General features: G+C 33.1%; 4 protein-coding genes across 4 annotated transcripts; 2 read left to right on the top strand and 2 right to left on the bottom strand.

The window, feature by feature from the left end:
• Positions 1–1,397: 1,397 nt before the first annotated feature.
• On the top strand, positions 1,398–2,845 carry LOC123891640 (xyloglucan endotransglucosylase/hydrolase protein 2-like; the record flags this gene model as incomplete). Its single annotated transcript, XM_045941554.1, has 3 exons — positions 1,398–1,508; positions 1,796–1,989; positions 2,461–2,845. Coding segments are annotated over 3 exons (690 nt in total), but the record flags the coding sequence as incomplete, so codon positions are not given.
• A 2,620-nt stretch (positions 2,846–5,465) lies between these two features.
• Positions 5,466–6,197, bottom strand: LOC123891641 (secreted RxLR effector protein 161-like). The gene is made up of 2 exons (XM_045941556.1): positions 5,829–6,197; positions 5,466–5,483 (listed from the first exon to the last, which is right to left on the bottom strand). Exons 1-2 carry the CDS (start codon positions 6,195–6,197, stop codon positions 5,466–5,468), a joined length of 387 nt encoding a protein of 128 aa, XP_045797512.1.
• Positions 6,198–21,956: 15,759 nt separating this feature from the next.
• On the top strand, positions 21,957–25,650 carry LOC123889366 (phosphoglycolate phosphatase 2-like). Its single transcript, XM_045938667.1, has 11 exons — positions 21,957–22,134; positions 22,226–22,293; positions 22,924–23,016; positions 23,098–23,169; positions 23,490–23,561; positions 23,961–24,020; positions 24,106–24,158; positions 24,725–24,822; positions 24,920–25,019; positions 25,126–25,229; positions 25,313–25,650. Exons 1-11 carry the CDS (start codon positions 22,050–22,052, stop codon positions 25,411–25,413), a joined length of 906 nt encoding a protein of 301 aa, XP_045794623.1. The 5' UTR covers positions 21,957–22,049; the 3' UTR covers positions 25,414–25,650.
• A 623-nt stretch (positions 25,651–26,273) lies between these two features.
• On the bottom strand, positions 26,274–27,692 carry LOC123889985. The gene has a single exon (XM_045939519.1). The coding sequence runs from the start codon at positions 27,342–27,344 to the stop codon at positions 26,568–26,570; it is 777 nt and encodes a 258-aa protein (XP_045795475.1). The 5' UTR covers positions 27,345–27,692; the 3' UTR covers positions 26,274–26,567.
• Between the last annotated feature and the right edge of the window lie 211 nt (positions 27,693–27,903).

A 27,903-nucleotide genomic window follows, 5' to 3' on the forward strand; every position in this document is an offset into this window, starting at 1 on the left:
CATAAACCAATATTGCCTTCAGTTTTGTGTTTCAGTTATAGATTGATCTCAGTGTAAGAAGCAAAAAGCAATTTGTTTCATATAAAATCCAAAAACGATCAAGTGAATGTCATCCGAGAAAGTGCATTCACACGGTAAGACAATTGCAGGAAATGCAGGAAACAAAGACACCATGGATTAAAACAAGTTATAATAATTAAGCACAATACGCCCGATATTGCGTTATAATATTAATAATTATGCATTGCCTTGTTTCTCAGTGATGAAGAAATTCAGGAACGGGGTTGTTCCAAAATAAACACAGTACGCGATATGTCGACGATTTATCAATAAATTAATAAAGCCAAAACCTTAAATTAAAATAATCCCCAACTTAATGATCGATGAATTTCAAGAACGGCAGTTTCAAAATAAGTATTAGGTGATCTTTCGATTCATCAAAATTAGGGTTCTAAATCATATAATAAGGCTCTGATACCACATGTAATAATTAATCGATATATTATATGAAGTTAGAACACACTTACTTGTGAATCAACAATCATGATTACCAGAGTAGCAGAATAGCAGATATCGGAACACACCGATATGTTAGACAAGGTCTTCCGCTGCCTGATCACTAGCTCCAGTCTTTGAGATCTTTGATGGGGAAGACAACAAATGAGCGTATGTTTATGCGTGTGACGGCAGAGGGGACCTAGCCAATCTTATATATAAAAGATTTCAACCTAGTACCACCCATCATGGACTCTAGAGTTGGGCCTACACTTTATTCTACACAAATCAAAATTAGTGTTCAAAGCCCATTATTACCGATCACACTTATTGGGCCTAAGCATCATCAAATGGATCACAGTAACATCAACCCGTTTTATTAAAACCAAAACCCACAATTGATTGCAGCCCACAAAATATTAGAAAATATTCTAACAAGTTTTGTATATTAATATAAGTTGTAAATATTGTGAACTTAGATAATATAGGATCCGTTTGGCTTTACTTTTTTAGCTATTTTTTTAGAGTTGATGCAAACAGCTTATGCAATATGAATTAAGTTTTATGTTATTTTATAAGTTAAAATTGTAATTTTATAAGCTATTTTATCATAAACTACATTAACAAACTTATAATAATATAAAAAAATTGCATAAGCTATTTGCATAAGCTCTAAAAAAGAGCTAGAAAAGTCAGGCCAAACGGACGCATAATTCTATCGGCGGAATTGTGGGAAATTTATCATGGCATGCAAATTGCATGGGAAAGAGGTTACAAATTAAAGTCATTTCAAAGTTGTTGTAATTCTTTTGTAATTCTTTTAAAGCTAATTTGGTGCGTACGTAGATTAGTACTAGACTTAATATTAATTATTTTTGCTGGTTTGACTTTGATGTCACATACACAAAATAGGGTCAGGATTTGCATCCAAGATAACTTATGGCTCTGGATTGTTCCATATGAGGATCAAAGTACCAGGTAGAGACTCTGCAGGGGTTGTCACAGCTTATTACGTGAGTTCTTTAATTTCCCTTATTTTGATACCATGACTACAAAAAAAAAAAAAACCTACCATGATTAGAGATCAAAAATATTTAATCGGTCACTAAATCGGTAGCACCATTTCACAAATCAGTTTTTACATTTGAAATAATTTGGTCACTAAATCGATCGATCAATTGTAAATTGTTTAGTAAAATATTCTTGATTAAGTTAAATTATCATCTCAAGCCATATAAGGGGAAATTTTCCTTAATAAACATGAATTCTCATTGTTTCATTTTATTTATTTTGTGTGCAGTTGAATTCACAAGGAAATAGTCATGATGAGTTAGACTTTGAATTTTTAGGCAATAGAGAAGGGAAGCCATATACATTACAGACCAATGTATATGCAAATGGTGAAGGGAGTAGAGAACAAAGAATTAGCCTTTGGTTTGATCCTACAACTGATTTTCATGACTACAAAATTCTTTGGAACCCACATCAAATTGTGTAAGATATACATCTCTTAATGGTGTTTGAAGTCTTTTAATTTGTAGTTTATTTTTATGGGTCATGCTAAGGGCACATTTTAAGATATATACATCTCTTAATATAAATAGGATGCAGTAGCGTTAAAACTCTTAGGACAATTTGCTGCACATTTGAGTCTTACAAAACTCGAAGAATTAGTCTATATAGTTCTGTGTAGAGGATACCTGATTTACGAAGAGAAAAAAACTACACCAATACAAATTGATAATATTACTTGATCAGTTGAACTAATCAACCCCTATATGATTTTTTTTCTCCTTATATTAATATATGAAATATATATTAATCTAATTATCAATAACTAACTATGCATGATTTCAAAATCTGATTATCAAAATTTGTATTGGCAGATTAATCTAATTAGTTTTGAGTGTTTATATATTCATATTCTTTTTTGCTGATAAAAAAAAAAAAAAATTGTATTGGCAGATTTTATGTGGACAATATTCCAATTAGGGTATACAAGAACAATAGCAACATTGGAGTAGGCTACCCAACAAAGTCTATGCAAATTATAGCAAGTTTGTGGAATGGTGATTGGGCAACAGATGGAGGCCAAACAAAAATCAATTGGACATATGCACCTTTCAAAGCAAACTTTCAAGGATTTGATGTTAGTGTATGTCAAAGTCAAAGCTTAAATATTGATCAAAATTGTCTTTCTAATAGCTATTGGTGGAATGACAAACAGTATTGGCAATTGGATCTTATAGCACAAAAACAATATGAAAATGTAAAGCAAAAATATATGAATTATGATTATTGTAAAGATAGGCAAAGGTATCCTATAGCTCCCTTAGAATGCCTACATTGAAATAATGTGATTAAGTCTTTGTAACAATAAATTAGATAAGGCTATTGCCATCAATTTAAATTATATATGCCACATGTGAGTATTGTTTACATAAATAAATCTTATATGATAAAGCCAATATTGTTTACAAAATAAATGTTTTGAATTATTCTTTTTGTTAAGTTCAAATTGTTACGTCCAAAAAAAAAACAATTTGAAATTGTTGAAAAGACGATGAAGCAGAAGAAGAAAATTGATGACCAAAAAGAGATTTTTCTCATTTACTTAAAATTATATCATACAATTTTATAACTAGTTTAAATTTGACACCAACAATGAATCAATCCAAAAAATAAGAGTTTTAGTTTGTTTAAACATGTATTTAGGAGTTTAATTTTTTATTCATGCCTATAAAAAAAAAACCTGATTGGGATGAGAAAACCCAAATTGTGTGGCCCGCAGATTTTTCGTCGGAGATTGGTCATTGTTAATGACAATTTTGAAATTCACATGAACCATATTGAAAATTTAAAGACCTAAAACACGAAACTCAAAGACTCATGGATACTTTTGACCTAAAATTTAATAAACGAAAAATCCCAAAAATCACGCTAGACAATAAAAAAAGCTCAGGCCCAATAGGAATATAATTGGGCTTACATAAAGCCCAAAACACTCCAACTCCCACAGTCAACAGAAAACCTGAAGCTTGCACAACACGTTCATGGCGGAACCTCTATAGTAGTTGTAGTAGCAGACCCCGTTGACTTTTGCACGTATGCCAAGGCATAACTTTGACCGTATTTTTCTAAAAGAATATGAATGTAAATATTATCATATAAGATTTTGTTTGATTTGTTTCGATGAATATTTTCAAAATATCAAATTTTTATAATTTTTACTAATACACAATTAAAGATATATATAATCAAAGTCATGTATTGACATACGTACAAAAGTCAACGGGGTCTTATATTTTGGGACCGAGGGAATAAGTAGCAAGGAGGTTATTTTAGTCATTTCAAACGGTGAGGAATGAATTTCAGGGGGGGCAAAAAGTAAATCTCAACACTCAAACCCCCACAGTCAAACAGCAAAACCAGAAGCTCCCACAACACGTTCATGGCGGAACCTCTGTAGTAGCAATAGCAGACTTCCAAACTCAACAAAGCAAGCAACGATGGCTCTTTCTCCAACAACGATCTTCACACATTAATGAAGGCTAAGAATGTAATAGAAATACAAAATGAAGGACAATTTTGTAAACTAACTCATAATTTCTCTTTTTCATACATCATTAATCACATTTCTTAATTTATGTAATATGGTCAAAACGACTTACATTTTAGAATGGAGGAAATAATTGATATTGGTTTGATTAACTAGAAATAAAAATGTAACATGTATTAAACTAACACCAATCATATAAATGTTTTAACCGTCAAGATAAAAAGGTCATAATTTTGTACTTTAAAAAATATTATCAACAGATTAAATTTCTGATGAATATAAGCGTCAGTCCACAATGAACCACTTAAATTCCCGATTAATATTTTACCCTCTCTTTCTCATGCGAGTGTTATTTTATTAAAAATTCATATTTTTTGTTAGCTTAGTCGCATGGGCCTAGCCCATTTAACACTCACATGGGCTCAATTAGATCCACATACTAACTTATTTTATTTTACCTACTCAAAAATACTCATTAAACTGCTATGATTCTAATTTCTAAGTAATATTTAAAATAATTCTCATAAAAATAATAATTGAATAATAAAAGAAATACATGTAGTAGCAATATTTGTCAAAAAAAAATGTAGTAGCAATACTTTAAATTAACTACTAGCACACATATAATAAATATCAAACAATATTATTTTTTTTGGTACAAAATATCAAACAATATTACTAATACACAGGCCAGGCCCGACCCCTATTAGGGGGTAAAGCTCTAGTTTATTCATTCATTTGTGTGCCTTATATAGACAAGTGTACAAATAGTTTGTAAGCCAAGCAATACAGATTTCTAGCCAAGGCCAAAGCCTTGCAGCGCGCGCGCCCAATAGTTGGCCAAAGGCTCTGCAGGCAAGCCAACTAGTTCTAAGCCTAACATACCCTCCCTTGATTTGAACACATCAACAAAGTGTTCAAATTACTAGTTCAAAACAATCAAAAAATACAAGCTGAATACAATCAAAGATTACTAACATCACAAATTCCTAAGCCTTCTCTCAATTTGCAAAAGGATTCCAATTTCAAGGGCTTAGTGAGCAAATCAGCAAGTTGATCTTCACTTCTGCAGTGGACAATCTCAATTGTTCCATCTTTAGTGAGATCTCTGAGGAAGTGAAAACGCACATCAATGTGTTTGCATCTACCATGCAAAATAGGATTCTTTGAAAGCTTAATGGATGAACTGTTATCACAATAAATCACAGTACACTCTGTCTGCTTCATCTTTAAGTAGCTCAACACATTTCTTAACCAAACACCTTGGCAGGCACAAGCAGCTGCAAACACATACTCTGCCTCAGTGGTGGAAAGAATCACAATAGGTTGCTTCTTAGCAGTGCCGGCTACTAGCATGTGCAGGGTGTGCTACGTAGCCGGGCCTCAGTTTTATCAGGGCCTCAACAAAAATTTATATGATAGTAGATCTCTGCAAAATTATGAAAAAAATTTATTCACAAAAATAAAATAAGAACTCAATATTTTTTTTAACCTGTCTTTGTTAAAAAATAATTTCAAAGGCCCAACTAAAATGGCTAAGCTTCCGGAAAAAACATAAAGTGAACAAAAAAATACAATATGAAGATTTGTTTCGATGAATTTACTTCAAAAACTGCTATAGAAGTTAAGTGTTGCGCTTACGTAGTTAAAATGTATTTTGTTGTGATTAATTAAAATATGAATATTTTGTATGTTAGTTATAAGGATGACAATTTTTTATGTCATTAATGTTATTTACAATTTAAATAAAAATTATTCTTTCTAAATTTTTTACATTTTTTTTATTAAGGCTTCTATTCTTAATATTCGGAGCCGGGCCTCCAAATTGTCGGGACCGGCCCTGCTTCTTAGATGACCATGAAATAGCACCAGAGCCCAACATAAACACAAAACCAGTTGTGCTTTTTCTATCATCTAAGTCACCAACATAGTCTGAGTCACAGTATCCTTCAAGTTTCATATCAGTTTTGCATTTTGACTTATAAACAAGACCAAAACTTAAAGTTCCTTTCAAGTATCTCATGATTCTCTTGACAGCAGCAACATGAGCTTCTGTTGGTTTGTCCATAAATCTAGCAACTAAGCAAACTGAATAGGCCAAATCAGGTCTTGTTGCAAGCAAATACATCAAACACCCTACCATTTGCTTGTAATATATGGCATCAGTTCCTTCTTCAGATGATAGGGCTGCAGACTTGATTGCAATTTTCCATTCCAAATCTTGTCAAGATCTCAGATGCATATTTCTGTTGTGTTACAGAAATTCCATTTTGACTTTGATTCACTTCAACACCCAAAAAATACCTCATTTTGCCTAGATCAGTCATTGCAAACTTTCTTTTCATGGATGATTTGAATTCATCCATTAGCTATTGATCATTTCCAGTGTAGATTAGATCATCAACATAGAGACTTACCACCAGAATTTCATCATTCATACCATACTTGACAAAGAGTATATGCTTATAAGGACATTTTTCAAATTTTTCAGTGTTGAAGTATGATTCAATCTTGCTATACCATGCTCTTGGGGCTTGCTTCAAGCCATATAGTGCCTTCTTCAGTTTGTAAACCAAGTTTTTGTTATTGCTAACATACCCTAAAGGTTGATTGACATAGATGTCTTCTGTCAAATCACCATGTAGGAAGGCACTCTTTTTTTTGAAAACTTGGTATCCGGCCTTAGGACCAACTAATCCAAGGGGACCAATCCCACCGCCCACTTGCGGGGGCCCCATTTAAAGCCAGAGTTTTTTGCTCTGTATGGACTTAGCCCACCGAAATTGGCAGGAAGGCACTCTTAACATTAAGTTGAAAGATGTTCCAACCTTTATTTGCTGCAAAGGCTATTATAGCTCTGATGGTATCCCATCTTGCAACAGGAGCAAAAACTTCTTTGTAGTCTATTCCATGTTTCTGTGTGTAGCCTTTTGCTACAAGTCTGGCCTTGTACTTATCAATCTCTCCCTTCTCATTATATTTTGTTTTATAGATCCATTTTACCCCAATTGCATTGCATCCAGTTGGTAGTGTGGTGAGCTCCCAGGTGTCATTGTTCTTAATTGACTCCATCTCAACATCCATTGCCTGCTTCCATACATCAAGTTTTGCAGCTTCACTATAAGTAATTGGATCTTCATTAGTGTTCATTACTGCAAGATAGTGCAAATTTTCATCTGTATCTTCTTCTGCAGCTCTTCCAGTCACATAATCATTCAGTCTTACTGATGGCTTTCGTATTCTAGCTCCAAGTGGTGAGTTTCTTTCAGTTTCACTATCACTGGATGTGTCATTGATGACAAAATTTTCATCTTCATTATTATTTGCAGGTGCTTGAATTTCAGTGTCACTTTCTAAATCAACCTCCTTCCAATCATCACTAGCAGTCACTTGTTTCTTTGATTTTTCCCAGTTCCAACCTTTTGATTCTTAACATCTCTGCTAATTATAATTGTTTTCTCAGCTGGATCATACAGTTTGTATGCTTTAGATTCTTCACTAACTCCAAGAAAAACACACTTTTTGCTTTTGCTATCCAATTTCTTTCTTTGACTGTCATGAATGTGAACATGAGCTAGACAACCAAATGTTTTGAAATGATGAACTGAAGGTTTCTTTCCACTCCATGCTTCTTCAGGTGTCATATCTTTGACACTCAGAGTAGGGCTCCTATTCATTACATATGTTGCCCATTTGACTGCTTCAGGCCAAAAACTTTTTAGAACTTTCCTAGCACTGATCATACTTCTTACCATATTAAGCAATGTTCTATTTTTCCTTTCAAATACTCCATTTTGTTGTGGAGTATAAGCTGCAGTCAATTGCCTTTTGATCCCTTCCTTGCTGCAGAAGTCATTAAAAGCATTAGAAGTGTATTCTCCACCTCTGTCTGTTCTAAGGCTTTGAATAGCACAACCAGCTTCTTTCTCAACTAATGCTTTGAAAATTTTGAAATTATCAAAGGCACTAGATTTTTCTTTTAACACATAAATTCATGTTTTTCTGCTAAAGTCATCAGTAAATGTCATGAAATACCTGCTTCCTCCATTGGATTGAGGAACAATTGGTCCACATATGTCTGAATGCACAAGTTCAAGCCATGTGGAGGCTCTCCAGTTTGACTGTTTTGGTATTGAATCTCTGGCTTGTTTACCAGCTAAACAATCTGCACAGTTATCTTTCACTTCTTCAAACTCAGGCAAGCCTTTGACCATTTGCATCTTAGATGGAGTCTTTAACCCTTTGAAGCTTAAGTGAGCATATCTTCCATGCCATAACAATGTAGATTCTTGCTTTGCAGTGACAAGGCACATAGGGTTAATGACAGTAGCATAGATGACATACATTCTATTGCTTGACATAGCAGTAGTCAACAATAAACCCTTCTCTTCATGATAAATCTTGCACATATCATCCTTAAAGATGATTGTTAGATGCTTTTGCTGTAATTGACCAATGCTAAGAAGATTGGTTTTCAATCCAGGCACAAAATACACATTTGAAATGACATGAACTATGCCATTTATCATCAATTTCACACTACCCCTTCCTTCAACTGTCATTCTTGAATCATCCCCTAATTTGACAGAGTCTCTATAGCTGCTATCAAAGTCAAATAACCATTCTTGGTGTCCTATCATGTGATTACTACAACCAGAATCAAGGAACCAATGTTCAATTTTATCTGCAGTTGATTCTTTTTTGACCATTAAGAGTCTTTCCTCATCATTATACTCAGTATAGTGTACATTACCTTCTTCCTCAGTGCATTCACTTTGGTAATGACCCAATTTATGACATTTGAAGCATTCAACAAATTCTTTGTTTGTTCTGCCTCTCCCTCTGCCTCGTGAAGCATTGCTCCTTCCCCTACCTCTGCCACCACCTCTGCCAGGATTGGAGGCTCTCAGTGCTTGTTCTTTAACTAATTCACCTTGCTTTCTCATTCTGATTTCTTGCACAATCAAGCTGCTCTGCAGAGCATCAATGGACATTGTAGTCACATCATTAGATTCCTCAATAGAACACACCACATAGTTGAATCTTGCAGGCATTGAACGCAAGATCTTTTCAACAACTTGTACTTCTTGCAATGTTTCACCTTGTGCAGACATACGATTTGCAATTGCAAGAGTCCTTGCAAAATACTGATCAACTGTTTCAGTTTCTTTCATCTCAAGAACCTCGAATTCACGCCTCAAAGCTTGTAAATGAACACGTTTCACCTTCGTAGAACCTTGATACTTTCTCTTCATAGCATCCCAGATATCTTTGGAAGTTTCACGCACAAGAATGGTTTCAAGAATGGATCTTTTAATAGCTTGAAAGAGATAGTTTTTAACCTTCAGATCCTTCAATTTGCTGGCTTGAAATGCTTGTTGCTGCTCTGCTGTTGCGTTTAATGCTATTATATAGGCTCAATAGAATTACTCTAATAAAAAATCAGAAAACAACAAGCAACATTTGATTACTAAATGAATACTAAGTGAATCACAACAACATATTACGATAAATGAAAAGCAGAGTACATCCACAAATTTGAATTACTTTGAGTCATGTCTATCATCAATTTCTAATTGGTATGATTTGTAATAATTAACAATTTAGAGATCGATATATTATATGAAATTAGAACACACTTACTTGAATCGACAATCATGTTTACCGGAATAGCCGATATCGGAATCACCGATATATTAGACAAGGTCTTCCTCTGCTTATCACATGCTCCATTCTTTGAGGTCTTTGATGGGGAAGACAACAAATGAGCGTTCTGTGTTTGTACGTGATGGCAAAGGGGACCTAGCCAATCTTATATAAGATCACAACCCTAGTACCACCCATCATGGACTCTAGAGTTGGGCCTACACTTTGTTTCTACACAAATCAGAATTAGTGTTCAAGCCCATTATTACTGATCACAATTATCGGGCTTAAGCATCATCAAATGGATCACAACAACATCAACCCGTTTTTATTAAAACCAAAACTTACAATTGATTGCAGCCCACAAAATATTAGAAAATATTCTAACATTCTCCCACTTGGGCAAAATCAATTGTGTATATTTAATTTGAATAAAACATTTTGAAAAACGACTCTCGGGTTGATAACATATTTTAACGTGGCCACATTGATCCCAAGATGCAACATCTAATTAAGACTCCGTCCAACAAAAGATAAATGATATCGAATCATGGCGGCAATTATATCGTTATTGATACAATACCTTCCATAGTTACAAATACCACCAAACTCCGTCGATTAGTCATTCGTGTAGAGTGTAGCGAGAAAATGATATGTTTGTGATCTCAACCATACTATCATTTTCTTCGTCAGTCCTCAATTTCTCTCAAATGCATTAAAGCCAGAGAAATTATATGGTCCATAAGATACCACAAGTCCAAGCTCCAAAACAATGTTGACCACCGCGGTATAATGATCTAATCAACATCGAGCTCCAATATTTTAGACATAATTTCTCTCAAATGCCTCAAAGCCAGAGAAATTACATGGTTCTTAAGATACCATAATGCCTCAGCTCCAAAATAGTGTTGATCACCGGCTAAGTGATCCCGACAACACTGAGCTTATTTATTTATGTTTTCACATAATGTCTCAGCTCCAAAATAGTGTTGATCACCGGCATAGTGATCCCAACAACACTGAGCTATAATATTTATTTATATAATGCCTCAGCTCCAAAATAGTGTTGATCACCGGCATAGTGATCCCAACAACACTGAGCTCAAATATTTTTATATTTCAAATAATTTCAAATTTATAAAAGGAGTTCATATAAAATTCAAACTCCCACTAATCAAGCATATCAAAAGAATATAAGTTATCTCCCACTAATCAAGTGGTATATTAAAACTCCCACTTATCCAAATGTTCCTTCACAATTTTTAAAGAAACTCCAAGTCTTGCATCCATTTCTTATAATTTAAGATATTCAACATTTCAATGGAAACATAACAATTATGTGCTTAGAAATTCATTAGTATTATCACCTTTGGGTTAGTATTATCAAAAGAGGACAATATAATAGTACAATCACCTTTGGGCAGAATGCACCAACTAAGGTCAAAACCTTAGTCAAAACCTCAGATGAGTTAATCAATGAGTATACATTGAACTTTGAAAGTTGTCACCTTTAGGCAGGCAAATTCCTCCGATCAATACATCCTCCAATAACTTCATCTCAAATTAATTTTTAATCGTAACATATAATAATCACCTTTGGGCAGAAAATTACATGTTATAATTAAAAACATTCCTCAAACTACAAAGAAAATTCCATAAATTAATATAAGCAGTCCCACTTTGATGGTAACGGCCTATACCAACGCACGAAATCTCTTGCATAGGAAACAATAATTAAAAGTTTTCACATATAATTATATGTCTTTAGTTGGGGAGAGAGATCATTACTATGAAACAGTCAACTCATAAGAGATCATTACTGTGAAACAGTCAACTCAATATAATAAATAAATAATTTATGCAGCGGAATAATATGAGGCTTTATTTGAATATTATTGAGGATATAAAGCAAATAGTCCCGAACTTTTATAAATAACATAAGACTCCTCAACATAAGTCTCTATAAACATTTATATATAGTTGACATGTAAAACTCTCCCACTTGATAGAGAATTATAGTTGAATTTACCAATCCAAAAGCGTTAAAATATTTAAACAAATATTCAACTATTTTCTCTATCACACAATGGACATGTCAAACAATGTCACACTAAATTTATATTTTTCCAGAATAGAACTCTCGAAATATTAAACTTGAAATACTCCCACTCAATAGAGTAAAATTTGAAAAAAAATTGGAGTATAAAACAAGAAGTCAATTGATAATATCTTAAAAGAATTTCTTCTCATGTGCAATTATATAACAAGTCACAAGAGAATAAATAATTACACCACTAACCTCCAAAGTGTGATTCACATCCTTGCAAATAGAGTCAATAAGCATCAATGACTTTACCGTAAGATCTTTGACGGTGTCATCTCAAACAGCCACAAATCAAGAGTAAACCGTTATATCATAATAAAATGACTTCAATAATAATCGACTCAAGTTATATAAATAATAAGATTAAAGGATGTTAATTTTTAATTGCCTTAATAATTGCTCACAAGAATAATTTCAATAATAGTTCAGAGTTGAGCATTTGAATAACAACAAGGCAATATAGAAGAATTTATAAAAATATTTATAAATTCATATAAATAATATTTGGTGACATAATCAGCATAATTGAGCCTAAAATAAATTCACAATTATAACACTTTAACAAAAATGTTTCACATCGGTGTTTACCACTTTAAAAGAGATTTTCTTAAATAATATTTTAGACTCAGATCTCATATTCATTCAACACCAACTCTCTAGAAATTTCACAAAATAAACTGATTCTCAAAACCAAGAACATAATTTTAAAACTACAGTATATTTTCAACTAATTAAATCAATATAAAATATTTCACTGTGTCCAAAAATTAAAAATTCCAACCGAACCGATTCATGGTATGGAAAGGAAAAATTTATGCTAACTTTGTTGCAAGTCCAAATAATAATAAATATCCAAAAGAAGCCGTCAAAATAAAAATTGGCTCACATGATTAATTATCACATATTAATTATCACATATTAATCATGATGACATACACATAGTGTGGTGCACAAAGAAAATAATAATAACCACCGATCCAAAGAATAGAATGAAATATGGATCCCTTGTGATTTGTTAAGGAAACAATTACTCAAGGGAAAGAATTAGCATAATAATAAAAAAAAAATCATGGACACAAACGAAACACTAATATGTCAAAATCAAATAATATTATAATTGACCGATATTATCTCGACGTGCCAAATTGAATCCATAAGTTTAGGGAATAAACAAACTGACTAACAAATTTGAATTGATGAGAGAAGAAATCCAACAGTGTTCTAGCATTGACTATGGTAAATCCAAATTCTCCCAAATTCATCGAATTATACGGCTGAGAAAACAAATTAACAAATGCAGCATGTGTGTATAAACAAAAAAGCAATTAATCAGCATCACGCTATACACATGAAGTTATAGACAAAATCTGAAAACATATGACGATTTTGTAGATACTATGATGCACAATTAGTTTAAATAAGCAATTTGGATGAAAACTGAAAATACCAAATCCACTAGCATCACAATTTCTGAATAAATAAATCCGTACAGAAGCTCGAAACCACGAAAATATAAGCCGATAAAAATAAAACACGGCGGAAAATAGGATGGAGGAAACAAAGTGCAAACCAAACTTTCGTGTGCACTCAATTTTAACAACCATAGTGGTAACAACAGGCACATGCAAAATCCTAATCATCCTTTAAAACAAAATCTGGAACCATGTAAAATTTGTGAAAGCCGGTATGAATGATTTGTGTTATATCTATTGTATTCAGTATATATAGCTATTTTCTTAACACTGAATAGACAAAAATGATGTGTTTATTTCATGTTCCAGATCACTTTGTATCTCAAGCAAAATTTGTATTGAAACTCTGATTATATTATAGCACATAAAACAAAGGAGCAATTGAATCTCATACCGGAACCAATTTGAATGCACAAATTCAATAACAAAACTATAGAAAACCGATTAAAATAAAATACATATTTTAATTCATATATCTACCACTCAAATTGGTATAGCTTAAATCAAGTAAATACAAGGGTGCAATATCCCACGCATATCTCACGCATGATCAAAATCCAACACATACAGTATTAAGATATTCCAATATCTAGAAATCGATGAAACCAAGGAATAGACATGAAAAAGTAACAGAAAGCAATAAAGAATTTTGATGCACTACTTATTGATACAATAATATGCCTAAACCTGAACTTTAGTCTATTAAATTTGTTTTCAGAATCGAAAACCATTATATCAATTCATCTCCAAATTATATTTGACACCGAAGTACAAAAAAAAAAAACAAATTCAACCAATTCCGGTTTCAAATAACATAAAAAATAATAATAATTCAATTGATAACATAATCAAACATAGATTCTAATCAATTGATCGAAATTAGGGTTCTAAATCATATAATAGAGGCTCTGATACCACATGTAATAATTAACAATTTAGAGATCGATATATTATATGAAATTAGAACACACTTACTTGAATCGACAATCATGTTTACCGGAATAGCCGATATCGGAATCACCGATATATTAGACAAGGTCTTCCTCTGCCTATCACATGCTCCATTCTTTGAGGTCTTTGATGGGGAAGACAACAAATGAGCGTTCTGTGTTTGTACGTGATGGCAAAGGGGACCTAGCCAATCTTATATAAGATCACAACCCTAGTACCACCCATCATGGACTCTAGAGTTGGGCCTACACTTTGTTTCTACACAAATCAGAATTAGTGTTCAAGCCCATTATTACTGATCACAATTATCGGGCTTAAGCATCATCAAATGGATCACAACAACATCAACCCGTTTTTATTAAAACCAAAACTTACAATTGATTGCAGCCCACAAAATATTAGAAAATATTCTAACATGATTAACAAATCCAAACTCATAACTTAACTATAACATGACACATACACCACACCATCAATAACAATATAATAGTAGAATATTAAAGATGACTGGAATCCACAAAATTAAAGGAACCAGTAACTGAGCAATACACCCTCAGTAAAACTAAAGATAAAGGAAAGTTATCACCTGGGTTATGACCATTCAAGCTAACCGATGATCCCACATAGCTTTTCTCCTCACTGTGTCGTAGGAGAAAACTATTACGCCTCGCTGTACATTATTCGTATCTGCCCTTATCTCATTTATTCATTATCCTGCACTTTCAAACTGTGATCCACCTTGCAGCGTATTCACCATTAAATCGCCATAGTTCAGGTGTTTGCTCCGGTGGTTTCCTCAAACCAATAACATGACTTTGACGGCAATGGTGACGTCATATTTGAAACAATCGATAAGCGAAGTTGCGCCATCGGCAATTGGTAGCAGGATGGCGATATTGGACGGCGACAACAATTTGGCGAGACGGCGAGTTTAGATTCATGAAACCAAACATAAAAGAAACAAAGTAAAATAGAAACAATAGATGATGAACCAAATTAAAGTGAGTTAGTCATCAACGAACAAGTACGCCAGTACACAAACATTATAGCGACAAAACAAAGGGCAGTTACATGTTGATAGTTTATTTTGAAGCAACAAGACACAGTGCTATACTCCCTTGTAGCCAATTAGCACAAATCAAATCAATAAAATATACCATGACGGAAAATTGTTAAAGGCTTCATAATTGTGTTAGTCTGTTAGATTTAAGTTATACTCATCGATTTGTCAAAAAAAAAAAGTTATACTCATCGATTGCCACTCATGAATTATACTCATGAATTATACTAAGGTCATCAATTGAAAATATATAAATCAAATCAAATTAAATTAAATTAAATAGAATATAAGCACAGGCAATTACCGTGGCAAAAGGGGTTATATTATATTAACAGGTACCGAAAATTATTGAGAGGATTCCATGAAATCAAGAGTACACAGTTGAGAAAACTTAGCTTTTAACAGAAAAACGAGTCAATCGATTACCGTTGTGGGCGTCTTTCTTTATCTCTATGATGGCTTCCAGAGAACAGCATGAGGACAAGAATTTGTTGAATCAACTATGACTTCCCAAACAAACCAACGACGGCGGTGACATCGTCAGAACTCAAATGGAAAGGTTGGTATGACGGCAAAGCAATATCACCGTGTTTATTCAAAAAGAGAGTGGTAGGCTGGGAAACAATAATTTTACCGCAGCCCCACGGTGGGCGCCAAAATGTTCCGGTGAACATTCAAGGGGGTTTGTATTATTTGATAATGATAGAAATACAAAGCTCTCCTTAGAGAAGAAATTGATAAACTTTACAATAATGAAAGAATTGTGTTGTTACAAGAATGAATAAAAACTTGTTACAGAGATGAAAAACTTGGTCTACATGAATCAAAAAGTACCCTCCCCTTCTCTTGAAGAAGACCCTATTTATAGGAAAAAGCTCTCCCCTCTTGTTGCTTGATAACTGCCTTGCTTGTGGAGGAATTCATGGGTAGTGGGCGGTTTTTACTCCTTCTTCTCCAAGCTTCTTTCCTTCTTCCCCAAGTCATGGTGGATCATGGAGGTGGTGGTGTTTCACGTGTGATAATAATGATGGAGTTAGGAGATATTTTGTTATGAGTCTTATATGGACTATAATTGATTGGACCTTTTCATATTTTGGGTCAATTGGGCCTTAATTATTTGATTCTTAAGGCCCAGCACGGTACAGGGGGGTAAAATTCCGATTTAATCAAAATAGGGGGGGCAAAACTGCATTTAAGCCTTTTATTTTTTATTTTTTTTGCAAATATTAATTATTTATTTTTCAATTTTACTCTAATTAATATTGTACTACTTTACATCAATATATTATAAAAGATCATTAGTTTCCCTGACGGAGATTAGTCATCGCTATTGGCAGTGGAAACTTCGTACCAATATCATGGTAAAAAAAAAATGTTAAACAGTACTCTTAGAGCACTAATTAACCATAATAAGTATTTATCATAATGGTGATTACATCAATATCTTAGAGCACCGAGCACTAGTTAACCATACTAATATGAAATTTTTATCTTAAAATTTGTATATTTAATACATTAAAAACATAAAAAGTTAATTTATTTTTCTAGCATTAACTTTATCAATTTTCTTTTTTAGTATGCTTAACAAGTACTTCAGAGTATTGTTTAACACGACCTTTAGTAAAATAATACACTCATTCATTTTTATATTTTTCCTAAAATTATCAAATATGTCACTCTTTCAATCTCATATATAAATAACAATTTACTCTTTAATTTTACTGATTGATTTATATATGGAAAATGCTAAACAGTGTCCCGGACACTAGTTAAGCATATTAAAATAGAAATTTTGTCTCGAAATACGTGCATTCAAAGCCTCAAAAGTATAAAAAAAATTATCTTTTTAATATAAAGTTTTTTTTTTTTTGACGAAAATAATATAAAGTTTATTGTTTATTTCCTTTTTTGGTATGCTTAACAAGTGCTCTGGAGGGACTGTTTAGCATGACCCTTTATATATTTAGCCTATATTATAAAACAAAATACATCAATCATTCAATTCATTCCATCAAAATGTGACTTTCGTTAACAATTTAATCCTTAAATAAACATTTATTATTTACACATTATTTACACATTAAGAATAACTTTAAAGGACACACATCGTCAATGTAAATTTATTTTACACTAGCAATCAATAAGAATGGTTCAATCTACACGGAACAAGTGTATTCAATTGGTAGCTATCAACAAATGGTTCAATCTTCCATATCATATCTAAAACACATGGTTGTGAAGTGGGTGACGTGGCGAAAAATATAATTGTGATTGATTGAGAGTGAAAAACTAGTGCATATTCCTTTTTCTCCGTGAGAATTAAAATAACTATTCACTCGATATTAATATTGGACCATCATAGATATCCTGAGTCACAAATATCAAATGTATTCAAGCCCAAACTTTTTTTTTTTTGAACAACATATTCAAGCCAAAACTAATAACAAGTCCAACCCATACATCTTCTACTTCTGATGGCGAGTAGGACTTCCCCTAATGAACGTGTCAGCATAAGGAGTTGAGGAAATGGGGGAGTGGAGCTCCGTCCCAGCCTCATAAGTCACCACTAACCCTACAAATATAAATAAGGAATTTCGTTCCAATGATTGATAGATTCACTATTCACATACAATATTTTACAAAAATCTAAGATCCATACATATAGCAAATCATAAGCTTGATATTAACCTAAATTTCACACAAGAACAAATATTAATTTAGTCATGCTCATAAGTCTCATTTTAACCGATAATGTGAATATTATTAAGTTAGATATCTTTATCCGAAATTAAACCCTAAAACTCTGAGGTTATATGTCAAATTTCAGCTCGATGAAATATTAAATATGAAAAATCCTAGCTAAAGTCCTAAAGAAATTTACTATGATAAAATATTTTTAAAACTTATGTAATCTATTAAAATATTAAAAAAAAAATCAATACAAGTATTTTTAGTTTTTTAGTTTGGAACTCTGCTATATGACCCAATAAATATTTCATTCAAGAATCACACTAAGTTTAACTCAGTTAAAGGAACATCACATAAATTATATAAAAGTCGGAGTTCAAATTTTTGATACTCCACTTATTCATAGCTGAAATTTTTAACCACTAAAATTACTAAAAAAAATATATAAAAAAGATAAAATATTTCATTCAAGAATATACTACCAATTTAGAAAGCCACTAGGTTTGGTCTAGTGGTGAGGGGTTTGGGTAGGTATGTAATATGTCATGGGTTCGATTCCCACTCATTGTAAACCAAAAAAAAAAAAAATACTACCAATTTGGACTCTAATAATAAAAAACAAAAACAAAAACAAAAAACAACACAAGATTCTGAATTTGGTGGAAATTGAGTCCATTTTTTGACTTTAGGTATTTAAGCAAACCTTTTGAAGCGGGAAGACCAATAACCCCATCATCTTCTTATTCTGCAAGCTTAAACCTTTACAGTCTCTTCTCCTTTTCCATCCATGGCTCGCAACAAGGTTCGATTTTTTCTTCCTTTTCCAATACCCTTTTCCATTTTCTTACTTCATTCTTCTGGGTTTAGGGTTTTACTTCCATTTTTCTCATTTCCCCCCTTTTCAGATTTTACTATTTCTTCAATTTTTACTGTTTATGAACGCTTAAATTTGAAATAATACACAGGAAGCTTTGCTTTTGTTGCTTGATGTGGGTCCATCCATGCATTATGTTCTTCCTGAAGTTGAGAAAGTTTGTTCCATGCTTGTACAGAAGAAGGTATTAATCAATAATAATCCTTTATGAGTCAGGATCCGTTGACACCAACTAGTTTGACACCAAATGTTACACCTCTCAATAACGTTTTAACCGATATAAATTCTATAAAATCCACCGTTGGATTGAAAGTTTACATCATATAGATCATTTGTGTAAAATTTCAAATAAATCCAAAATCATTTGATATGTTATTGAGACATATAAAGATTAACGGCATTATAACTGTAAAAGAATGCACACCTAAATACAGCTCATTGTTGCAGTAAAAAAAATAAATACAGCTCATTGTAATGCCTGACTGATTGATTATCACTGTATTGTTTCGTAAAAAAAAAAAATCAGTATATTGATAGTGTATTAATGTGTTAAATTATAACTGTATTAGATAAATGTTAAATCTCTATAAATACTCCCTTCCTCTACACTTCTAAATCATTCACAACTCTTTTAATACTCTCTTCTTCTACCACTCTTCTCTTTTCCAAATTTAAATATATAGAGTATTCTTTTAAACAAAAATGGCCGATGATATTTTATGGATGGGAGATAGTCATAGATCAAGACACATTGATTCTGAAGTAAATCATTTTATTTACACTATTTTTTAATTAATTTATTTATTATATTTATATCATATTAACTTTATTATTTATTTTGTAGGATTATAAAATACTACGAAGTCGTGCGCATGCTATGGTTTATCCAGATGATCACTTATTACCGCTATTAGAAAATACCGGTTTTGAAGAGGTAATAAAATTAGGAACATGAAAAATAGACCCAAACTTAATCACTGCTTTGGTGGAACGGTGGAGACCCGAAACTCACACGTTTCATTTTCCAACGGGTGAAAGTACAGTCACGTTGGAAGATGTTAGCATGTTGATCGGGTTACCAGTTGACGGTATTGCAGTAACTGGATTCTCCGAATGGTATTATAAAGATTTTTGCGTTAATCAATTGGGAAAAGTCCCCCCAGACAATGGTGGCAAGGGTAAGATAATCCCAAATACTTGGTTGAAAGACAATTTTTACGATTTGTACCGCCGAATCGTCAAATCGGAAAAAACAACAATATTGTAGGGCATATATTCTTTTATTACTTGGTAGTGTTTTAATGCCCGATACTACGGGAAGCGGTATACATATGAAATATCTTGTAGCGTTAAGTGATTTAAGCAAAGTAAGAGAATATAGTTGGGGTTCGGCGTGTTTAGCATCGTTATACCATCAATTGTGCAAAGCATCAAAACATGGCGCTACACAAATTGCAGGATGTATGATTCTGCTACAAACGTGGGCATGGACTCGCTTGCCATTTATCGCTCCTATTAGTCGTTACGAAATCAATTTTCCTTTGGCAAGAATGTAAGTATTTTTTTTTTTGTTCAAATACACACACACAAATATATATATATATATATATATATATATATATATATATATATATATATATATATATATATATATATATATATATATATATATATATAGCTAATATTTTTTTTTTGTCATATATATAGCTAATATATTACTACTATATTTTGTCATATATTTTACATTAAACTAACTTCTAAAATATTTTTAGGTGGTGTGGTACGGGACACAATTATCTTAAAAGTCCTCTTCACAAAATATTTGACTATCGATCACGCATTGATCATATGTTAGAGGCAGATGTAATATTATATATCTTTCGATTTTTAAGTTTATTTTTTTTAATAAATATTAAAGACTAACTATTAAATTTGATGTCAGTTTATTTGGAGGCCGTATCTTTTGTTCAATCATCAACCTCAACTTGCACAAAGTTGGATATGGAGTGCTACTACTTTCCTGATATCTTTTGAAATTGTGGAAATGCACCAAACTGATCGAGTCAAACTTCAATTTGGATTCCCGCAAGAAATTCCACAACAACCAACCGACATGCGAGAGTACCACAGATTATCCTTGCGAAAACAAGTGGACACTTCGTGGGGGATAAAATGGAAAAATGAGATTGAAGATTGGAATCTTCGACACGCGCGTGTTTTAAATGGAGCAATGCGTTTCGAGGTTGAAGTTAAACCAGACTACAATTATATGTCTTGGTTTAGAGCCACTTTCACTCCTTTTCTTTCATCAACTCAACAACTTCAAGACCCGCGCGTAGTTGAATTAATGCCAACTACATATCCATCACCACCCCCGCCAACCCAACAAAGCACGGAAGCTTTCTATACCCCTCTCCGTTCATCTCAACCACAACATCACATAGATACAACAAATCCATACACATTCACTCAAAACACCCAACACCACTACGCGTCCTCGTCGACATTTCAACCATCCTCATCAACATTTCAACCATTTGAGTATCCACCGTCCCAAGAATACAACAATCCGTCAACATATCAACAATTCGGGTACCCACCACCACCACCACAACATTTTGGGTTCCCGCCAACCGAACTCCAATTAGGGAATGATTTCGAAAATAACTTTCTCCGACAACTTGTCCATGAATCGAATACTAATCCAACTTGGATGAATTCAATGACTGAAATGTTGCAAGGTAGTCCTGCCATTCCACAATCTTCAGGACAAAATGCGAGATTTGATCTAAACACAAATGAAGACGAAGAAGAACAAGACGAAGAAGAAGAACCGGTTCTTCAATTGCAAACACGTCGCCGCTTGCCCCATCGAAATCGTCAACCTCCACCATGCGGCACTTAGATCAATATCAATGCAAAATAATTGTATTTATGTTTTTTTATTAAATAAATAAAATATTTAAATGTTGAGTCTTCGATTTTTTTTTAGCAATGTCATTTTTTTTATTAATAGATATTAATATTATTATTAATTTTAAAATAATTTTTTTATAATTTTTTGAAACAAGATTAAAATAATAAAAATAACATAATAAAACAAAACACGTGTGGCTTCGATTCGATGGTTTGTTACGCAAAGAAGAAGGAGGGAAAAAGGTTGTTTCATTCTCATTCTTTCGTTGATTGGATTTGATTTGATGAGTTCGTCGTCGCAGCGTCTTTCAGTTAATAATTTGAAAGATCTATTTGATTCGGTCGAAGCTTTTCTCTTCGATTGCGATGGTAACTGTTTTTCATTTCTCTCTTTCATTCTTCTTCTTCTTCTTCTTCTTCTTCACAGTTTCATTTCATTAACTCTCTCTCTATTATTTAGGTGTGATTTGGAAGGGTGATCAACTTATCGATGGCGCTTCTCAAACTCTCCACATGCTTCGCTCCAAGGTAACTAACTAACTAACCAATCTTTTTCACTAAATTACCATTTCTCAATTAACAATCAAATTTACTATTATTATTATTCTAATTAACTAGGCATGTTTGGATAAACACCTTATTTGCAGCTTACACCACAAACACTTATCATCATAATTTGTTACGTAAGCTAATTCTATAGCAAACACAAAATAAAGTTACATTTTTTTCATAAGCTATAGTATATATTGGAGAACTTATGAAAATAAGTTGAAAAATGCTACCAAAGTTGTTTTTATAAGTTCTTCTAAATAGTCTCACAAAACTTATGTCAGTAGATGAACTCAGATAAGTTAATCCAGAGTCCACACAGCCGCTTAGTCTAACTAACTAATTTAACTAATATTTAGACCACAGTTTTAAATGTTGTATGCATGTTTTGATGCAGCAAGAGGATATTTAAGTCAATATAAAGATTTTCATACGTTTTGATGCATCTTTATATTCTGATGGATGAACTAAATTGATTGATATTCCATAAACTTGAGAGATTAAATTGCCCGATCTTTATAAATTTGATATTTTTCGATCATTTTTTTCTTCCCTTTGAAAAAAATTGAATGCTTCTGTATTAATATTAATCTGCAATTTCTTTGTTAGGGGAAGAAGTTGGTGTTTGTCACCAATAATTCCTGGAAGTCTAGGAGCCAATTCGCTGAAAAGTTCAAATCTTTGGGAATTTCTGTTTCCCCGGTTTGCTTCTCTTTCTATTTCAATTTCACGTTTTCTCATTTCTACTGTGCTTACAAGTAATCTTTTTTGTTTTACTTACAGGATGAGATATTCTCGTCGTCTTTTGCAGCTGCTATGTACTTGAAGGTCAACAATTTCCCTACCCAAAAGAAGGTTCTTGCATTGCCTTCACTTGTTTCATTTTTTATGTTACCAACTAAACTAGTAGCCAATGGAGAATGGTGCATGCCATGGCTTGGTTGGTTTACATAAAATGGTCACTGCATTGTACTATTTTTGAAAAACAAAAATAAAATTAAGTGATATATGTATATCTTTTTTTATAATTGAACGTGAAAACATAAAAATATTTGCTTATATCGAATAGGGTCCCTAGTTTTCCGTTTGCTTTTAGATATTTCATGTCAAAATTAGTCACCTACCTGTATAGTGTATAGTGTATAGACTCGCTAATGTTACTACTCAATGTTCAGGTTTATGTGATTGGTGGGGATGGTATACTGGATGAGTTGCAGCTTGCTGGCTTCACGGCTTTTGGTGGTCCGGTAAGTCTTTATAAATAATAGTCTATCTCCTTTTGTTCCTTATTGAAATCGAATTACATGGTGTGTGAAGAGAAATTTAAGTGTCGTGTATGCATCCATTGTTGTTCTACCAGATTAGTTTTTTTACTTAAGTTATATTTCACTCAACGCTTTTGTTGTAATCTATGATTATTTTTTACCTTCATTGAATAGGAACTAATTAGGGGTAAGCAACATGTAATTGTGAATGTCTTGTTAGAAAAGAAACCCTTGCACAAACAGTTTTGCTCAATTAATCATGGAGTCTGTTAGGCTGCATTTTCTTAAGGAAAATACATGCTTCAAACAATGCACAGAGAGGAGTGAGTTTCACAGGATTGTTACTCAAGTTATTCTCACTGAAGCATTCAATAATTGCAGGGAGATGCAGATAAAACAATAGACTGGAAGCAGAGCGGAATTTTTGAACATGATAAGAGTGTAATGTAACACCTTGCCCGTTGTTACTTTGATTAACTTTGTTGAGATAGCTGCTTGCGGTTAACTGATTAGTTCACTTTTGCAGGTTGGAGCTGTAGTGGTTGGTATAGATCCAAAAATTAACTATTACAAGCTCCAGTAAGAAAATATTTTCCTTTGTTCTTTTCTTGAGCACTTTATCTTGTGCTCCTTTTGTCTCAAAATATTTAGTTCAGAACCCTCGATGACCTATAAATGTAAATTAATGTAGTCCCAAAAGAGTATTGATACTAGCAGAACTATACTCCACTTGCTAGTATAAGCTAAAGCATCCGCATTGCATTTTCTTTTGTTCAAGCTGACTTAACTTGAACTTCTAATGATTGTAATTTGGCCTCACTAACTAGTCCATGGAAGTTTTAAACCTTCTCTCAAATGTATGTTTACATCAAAGATTTGTAAGGGTTGATTCGTGGAAGTTCACAACACTGCAAAATGTTATAGTTAACAAATCGCCTTTTGTTTTTTTAAGAATATTAATAATGTATTAAAGCAGTTTCTCAATAGTTAAATGAACCCGAAGAAGTTTTTTCTTGAAGTGATCGACTTAGAAAACAGTATACTGTAGGATAATAGGTAGATTTTTGTTTTCATCAAATTCATATAACTGTTCATGGCAGCATCTTCGTAAATTCTGATTAAACAAAAACATTGTTATCTAACAGGTATGGAACCCTTTGCATACGCGAAAATCCAGGATGCCTTTTCATTGCCACCAACCGTGATGCAGTTGGGCATATGACTCCTTCCCAAGAATGGCCTGGTCCTCTATTATATCCCATTTTATTCTTAAGCGGCGAAGATTTAATATGCAACTGGATTGTATGTCCTAATAATAATGTATAAAAATTGTATTTCAGGAGCTGGGTGTATGGTTGCGGCCGTGTGTGGATCAACCCAGAAGGAGCCTGTTGTAGTTGGGAAACCATCAACCTTTATGATGGACTTTTTACTTGAGAAGTAAGAAACTTAAATTCTTAAATTTGTTGATTTTTGTCTACCGGGACTTGTTTTGTTTTACTTTATATTCTTCTCCTCTCGGAACATAACATACTATTTCAAGCAGATTCAATTTAAGTTGCTCCAAGATGTGTATGGTGGGTGATAGATTAGATACTGATATATTGTTCGGACAAAGTGCTGGTTGCAAAACTCTTCTAGTGCTTTCAGGTAATGATGAGCCTTGTATTTTTCTGCATCATATACAGACACCTAGCCCAACATGTTGTGATTACTTCTATTTATGCAAACAGGTTGCACAACTCAATCAGCTCTGCAAGATCCTTCAAATAATATTCAGCCGGACTATTACGCGAACAAAATTTCTGATATGCTTGAATTATTGGGAGCATAAATTGGTTTTTTTTTTCCCCCCAATTTAGACACTCCTTTTATCACATTGAGACTACAGAATAATGCTTTCCACATTGATACAATTTTCACAATTTATGTGGTTGGTACCTCATTTTCTGCCACCTTAATTTTGTGGTAGTTTAAACCAAACATCCCATGTGGGTAATGAGTTTGCAACAATCTTCCCTCATTATTTATCTAATGTGTTAATTGCCATTTATGCAGTACTTTTACCATACTTCATCTTGCTTTGATGATTTTGGCTTTTATCTCACTGCACCATCATATTCTTCGAGTTGTTCCACTTAAAAGGGATAACTGAAAGGATTAAGCTAAATTTTTTGGTAACTGTGATACTTGAGAATATAATTTATTAGTGGAAGTAGAATTTAGGAATCCTGGATGTGAACCAGTAGATGATCACAGTAGCAAATTTAATGCATAATCTGAGATGATGACACCAAAATAGAACACTACCTACTCAACAAAACAAAAGCAATGTTAAGCACAAATTAGTTGCAATGTTACCCTTGCTGTTAGACATTAGGAATGTTTTGTAGCTAGTTAATTTTATGTCTTGCACCAAATCAGCATAATCTGATAAGTGGTAAAACTATAAAGCACAACTTAGATCAAACCATAAACAGTTGGACAAAACATTAAGAATCGTAGCATAAGATGGCAGGAATTAATCCATCATTCCTCACCACAACTATCTATTTATTATGTTACAATTATTCCATAGTTATTTCTCAAGAGTTAACTACTCCCATCCAATTCTTGTTTGTGCTGGCATTTTTATAATTTTCAGCTGTGCCTCATTCACTTTCCACACCCAATGTTTGTAAAATTTCTTAAGACAGTTTACCGTGGGACGGGAATCATTGGGCATGACAACTTAAAGATATAAGCCAGATAGGGTTAATCAGAAAATTATCAGGTTAGAGGATTCTCTCTAGAATCCATTCAGTAAGATTATAATTGTAAGCCAAGATGGCCAATGAGTAGTGGAAGCAAAAAAATAATCAAATTAACACAAAGTGGAAGAAAATGTAAACTAATAGTTACGAATCCTAGTTGAGTGATAATTCACATATCAAAGTAAATGAACAAAAGTAAAAGGGTTCAAAATTCAAACCAAAAGAAACCCTTTTGTCATGTATGCACAAGCGAAAGGCTGCATATGAGTACAATAGCATAGACAGCACAATCGATGAAAACAGCATCAACCACACTCTTTACCACCATGCCAATTTCCAATGTTTTAGCAAGTTGATTCCATTGATCAGAAGAATCAACACTGCTCTGTCTTCTCCTCGACCTCTCATCAGATCCTCGTTGTTTTCCAGTAATAATTTTCGCAACAACAAAAGTTGAATTTGTTAGCAAAACCAAGTAAAGTGGCCTAAAGCTTATCACATTCTTAATCAAAGAGAATCCTAGATAAGATGCAACAACCAATAGAGCTACTATAATCGAACAACAAAGACGCGTAACCCTCGAAGCATCAATTGCATTACTCACGTCGCTCGGGATTATGAAATTGAAACTTCTAGGCTCCTCGGCACGCGGTTGTTGCCGGGAAATTTCATTATATGAATCTGGAAGTGTTGGTGGTTGTGATAGTGATTGTGGTTGTACATTTACACTTTCAGCTTCAATTTCAGAGCTTGGGAAAGTTGAAATCTCATTCTCACCGCGTTGAATTTCAGAACTAGGTTCAATTTCAGTTGGTGTTTGGGTTATGCTTCTATCAGAAGCAACGTGATTCTGCAAAACGGAATTCGAGTTTTCTTCTTCTGCGTGAGGCAAATTATCGGGAGAAGGGAGGGTTTGGATGTGACCCTTAATGAAGGCAAGACGGTCAGATCCTTGTTGAAGGATTCTTCTTCTTCTTCTTCTTTGGGACTCTCTGCTGTTTGCTTCTGCCATTTTTTCTTCCTTTCACCAATTGTAAGCCAAGATGGAACGGACATATAACTCAATAAAATATGATGACATAGTGCACTATAAAATTAAGACCATACATAAGCAGCTATATTTACCAAATCTAAGCCATTCTTAAAAAGCCACCAACACTACCAGGAATGAACTGTATTGAGAAAGATAAATTGTGGGTGAATGAATCCACAGTCACAAACATTATGAGTATATCTTCTTCATAATTGCAAAATTTGTTACCAATTTTCACTTCAACTCCCCGACCGAGTACTAAATGATACTTACTTACTAAGAGCTCAATTACTCCAACACAGCACATTTTAAAAAATTCTAAACGGGTCTCACTAATCTATCTATCTATCTATCTATCTATCTATCTATATATATAATTGTAAAGCAAACTTTTTTTTGCTGATGTGGCAGCCTAAGAAAGCTCTTCCCTTTTTTCTTTTTTCTAAGCTCAAGTTGGTGCTTATGTGTCATCCTTATTTTTATTTAATAATAATAATAATAATTTTATATATATTTAAACATTGTCCCCACCAACTAT

The sequence above is a fragment of the Trifolium pratense genome, linkage group LG6 (assembly GCF_020283565.1).
Source record: "Trifolium pratense cultivar HEN17-A07 linkage group LG6, ARS_RC_1.1, whole genome shotgun sequence".
Taxonomy (NCBI): domain Eukaryota; kingdom Viridiplantae; phylum Streptophyta; class Magnoliopsida; order Fabales; family Fabaceae; genus Trifolium; species Trifolium pratense.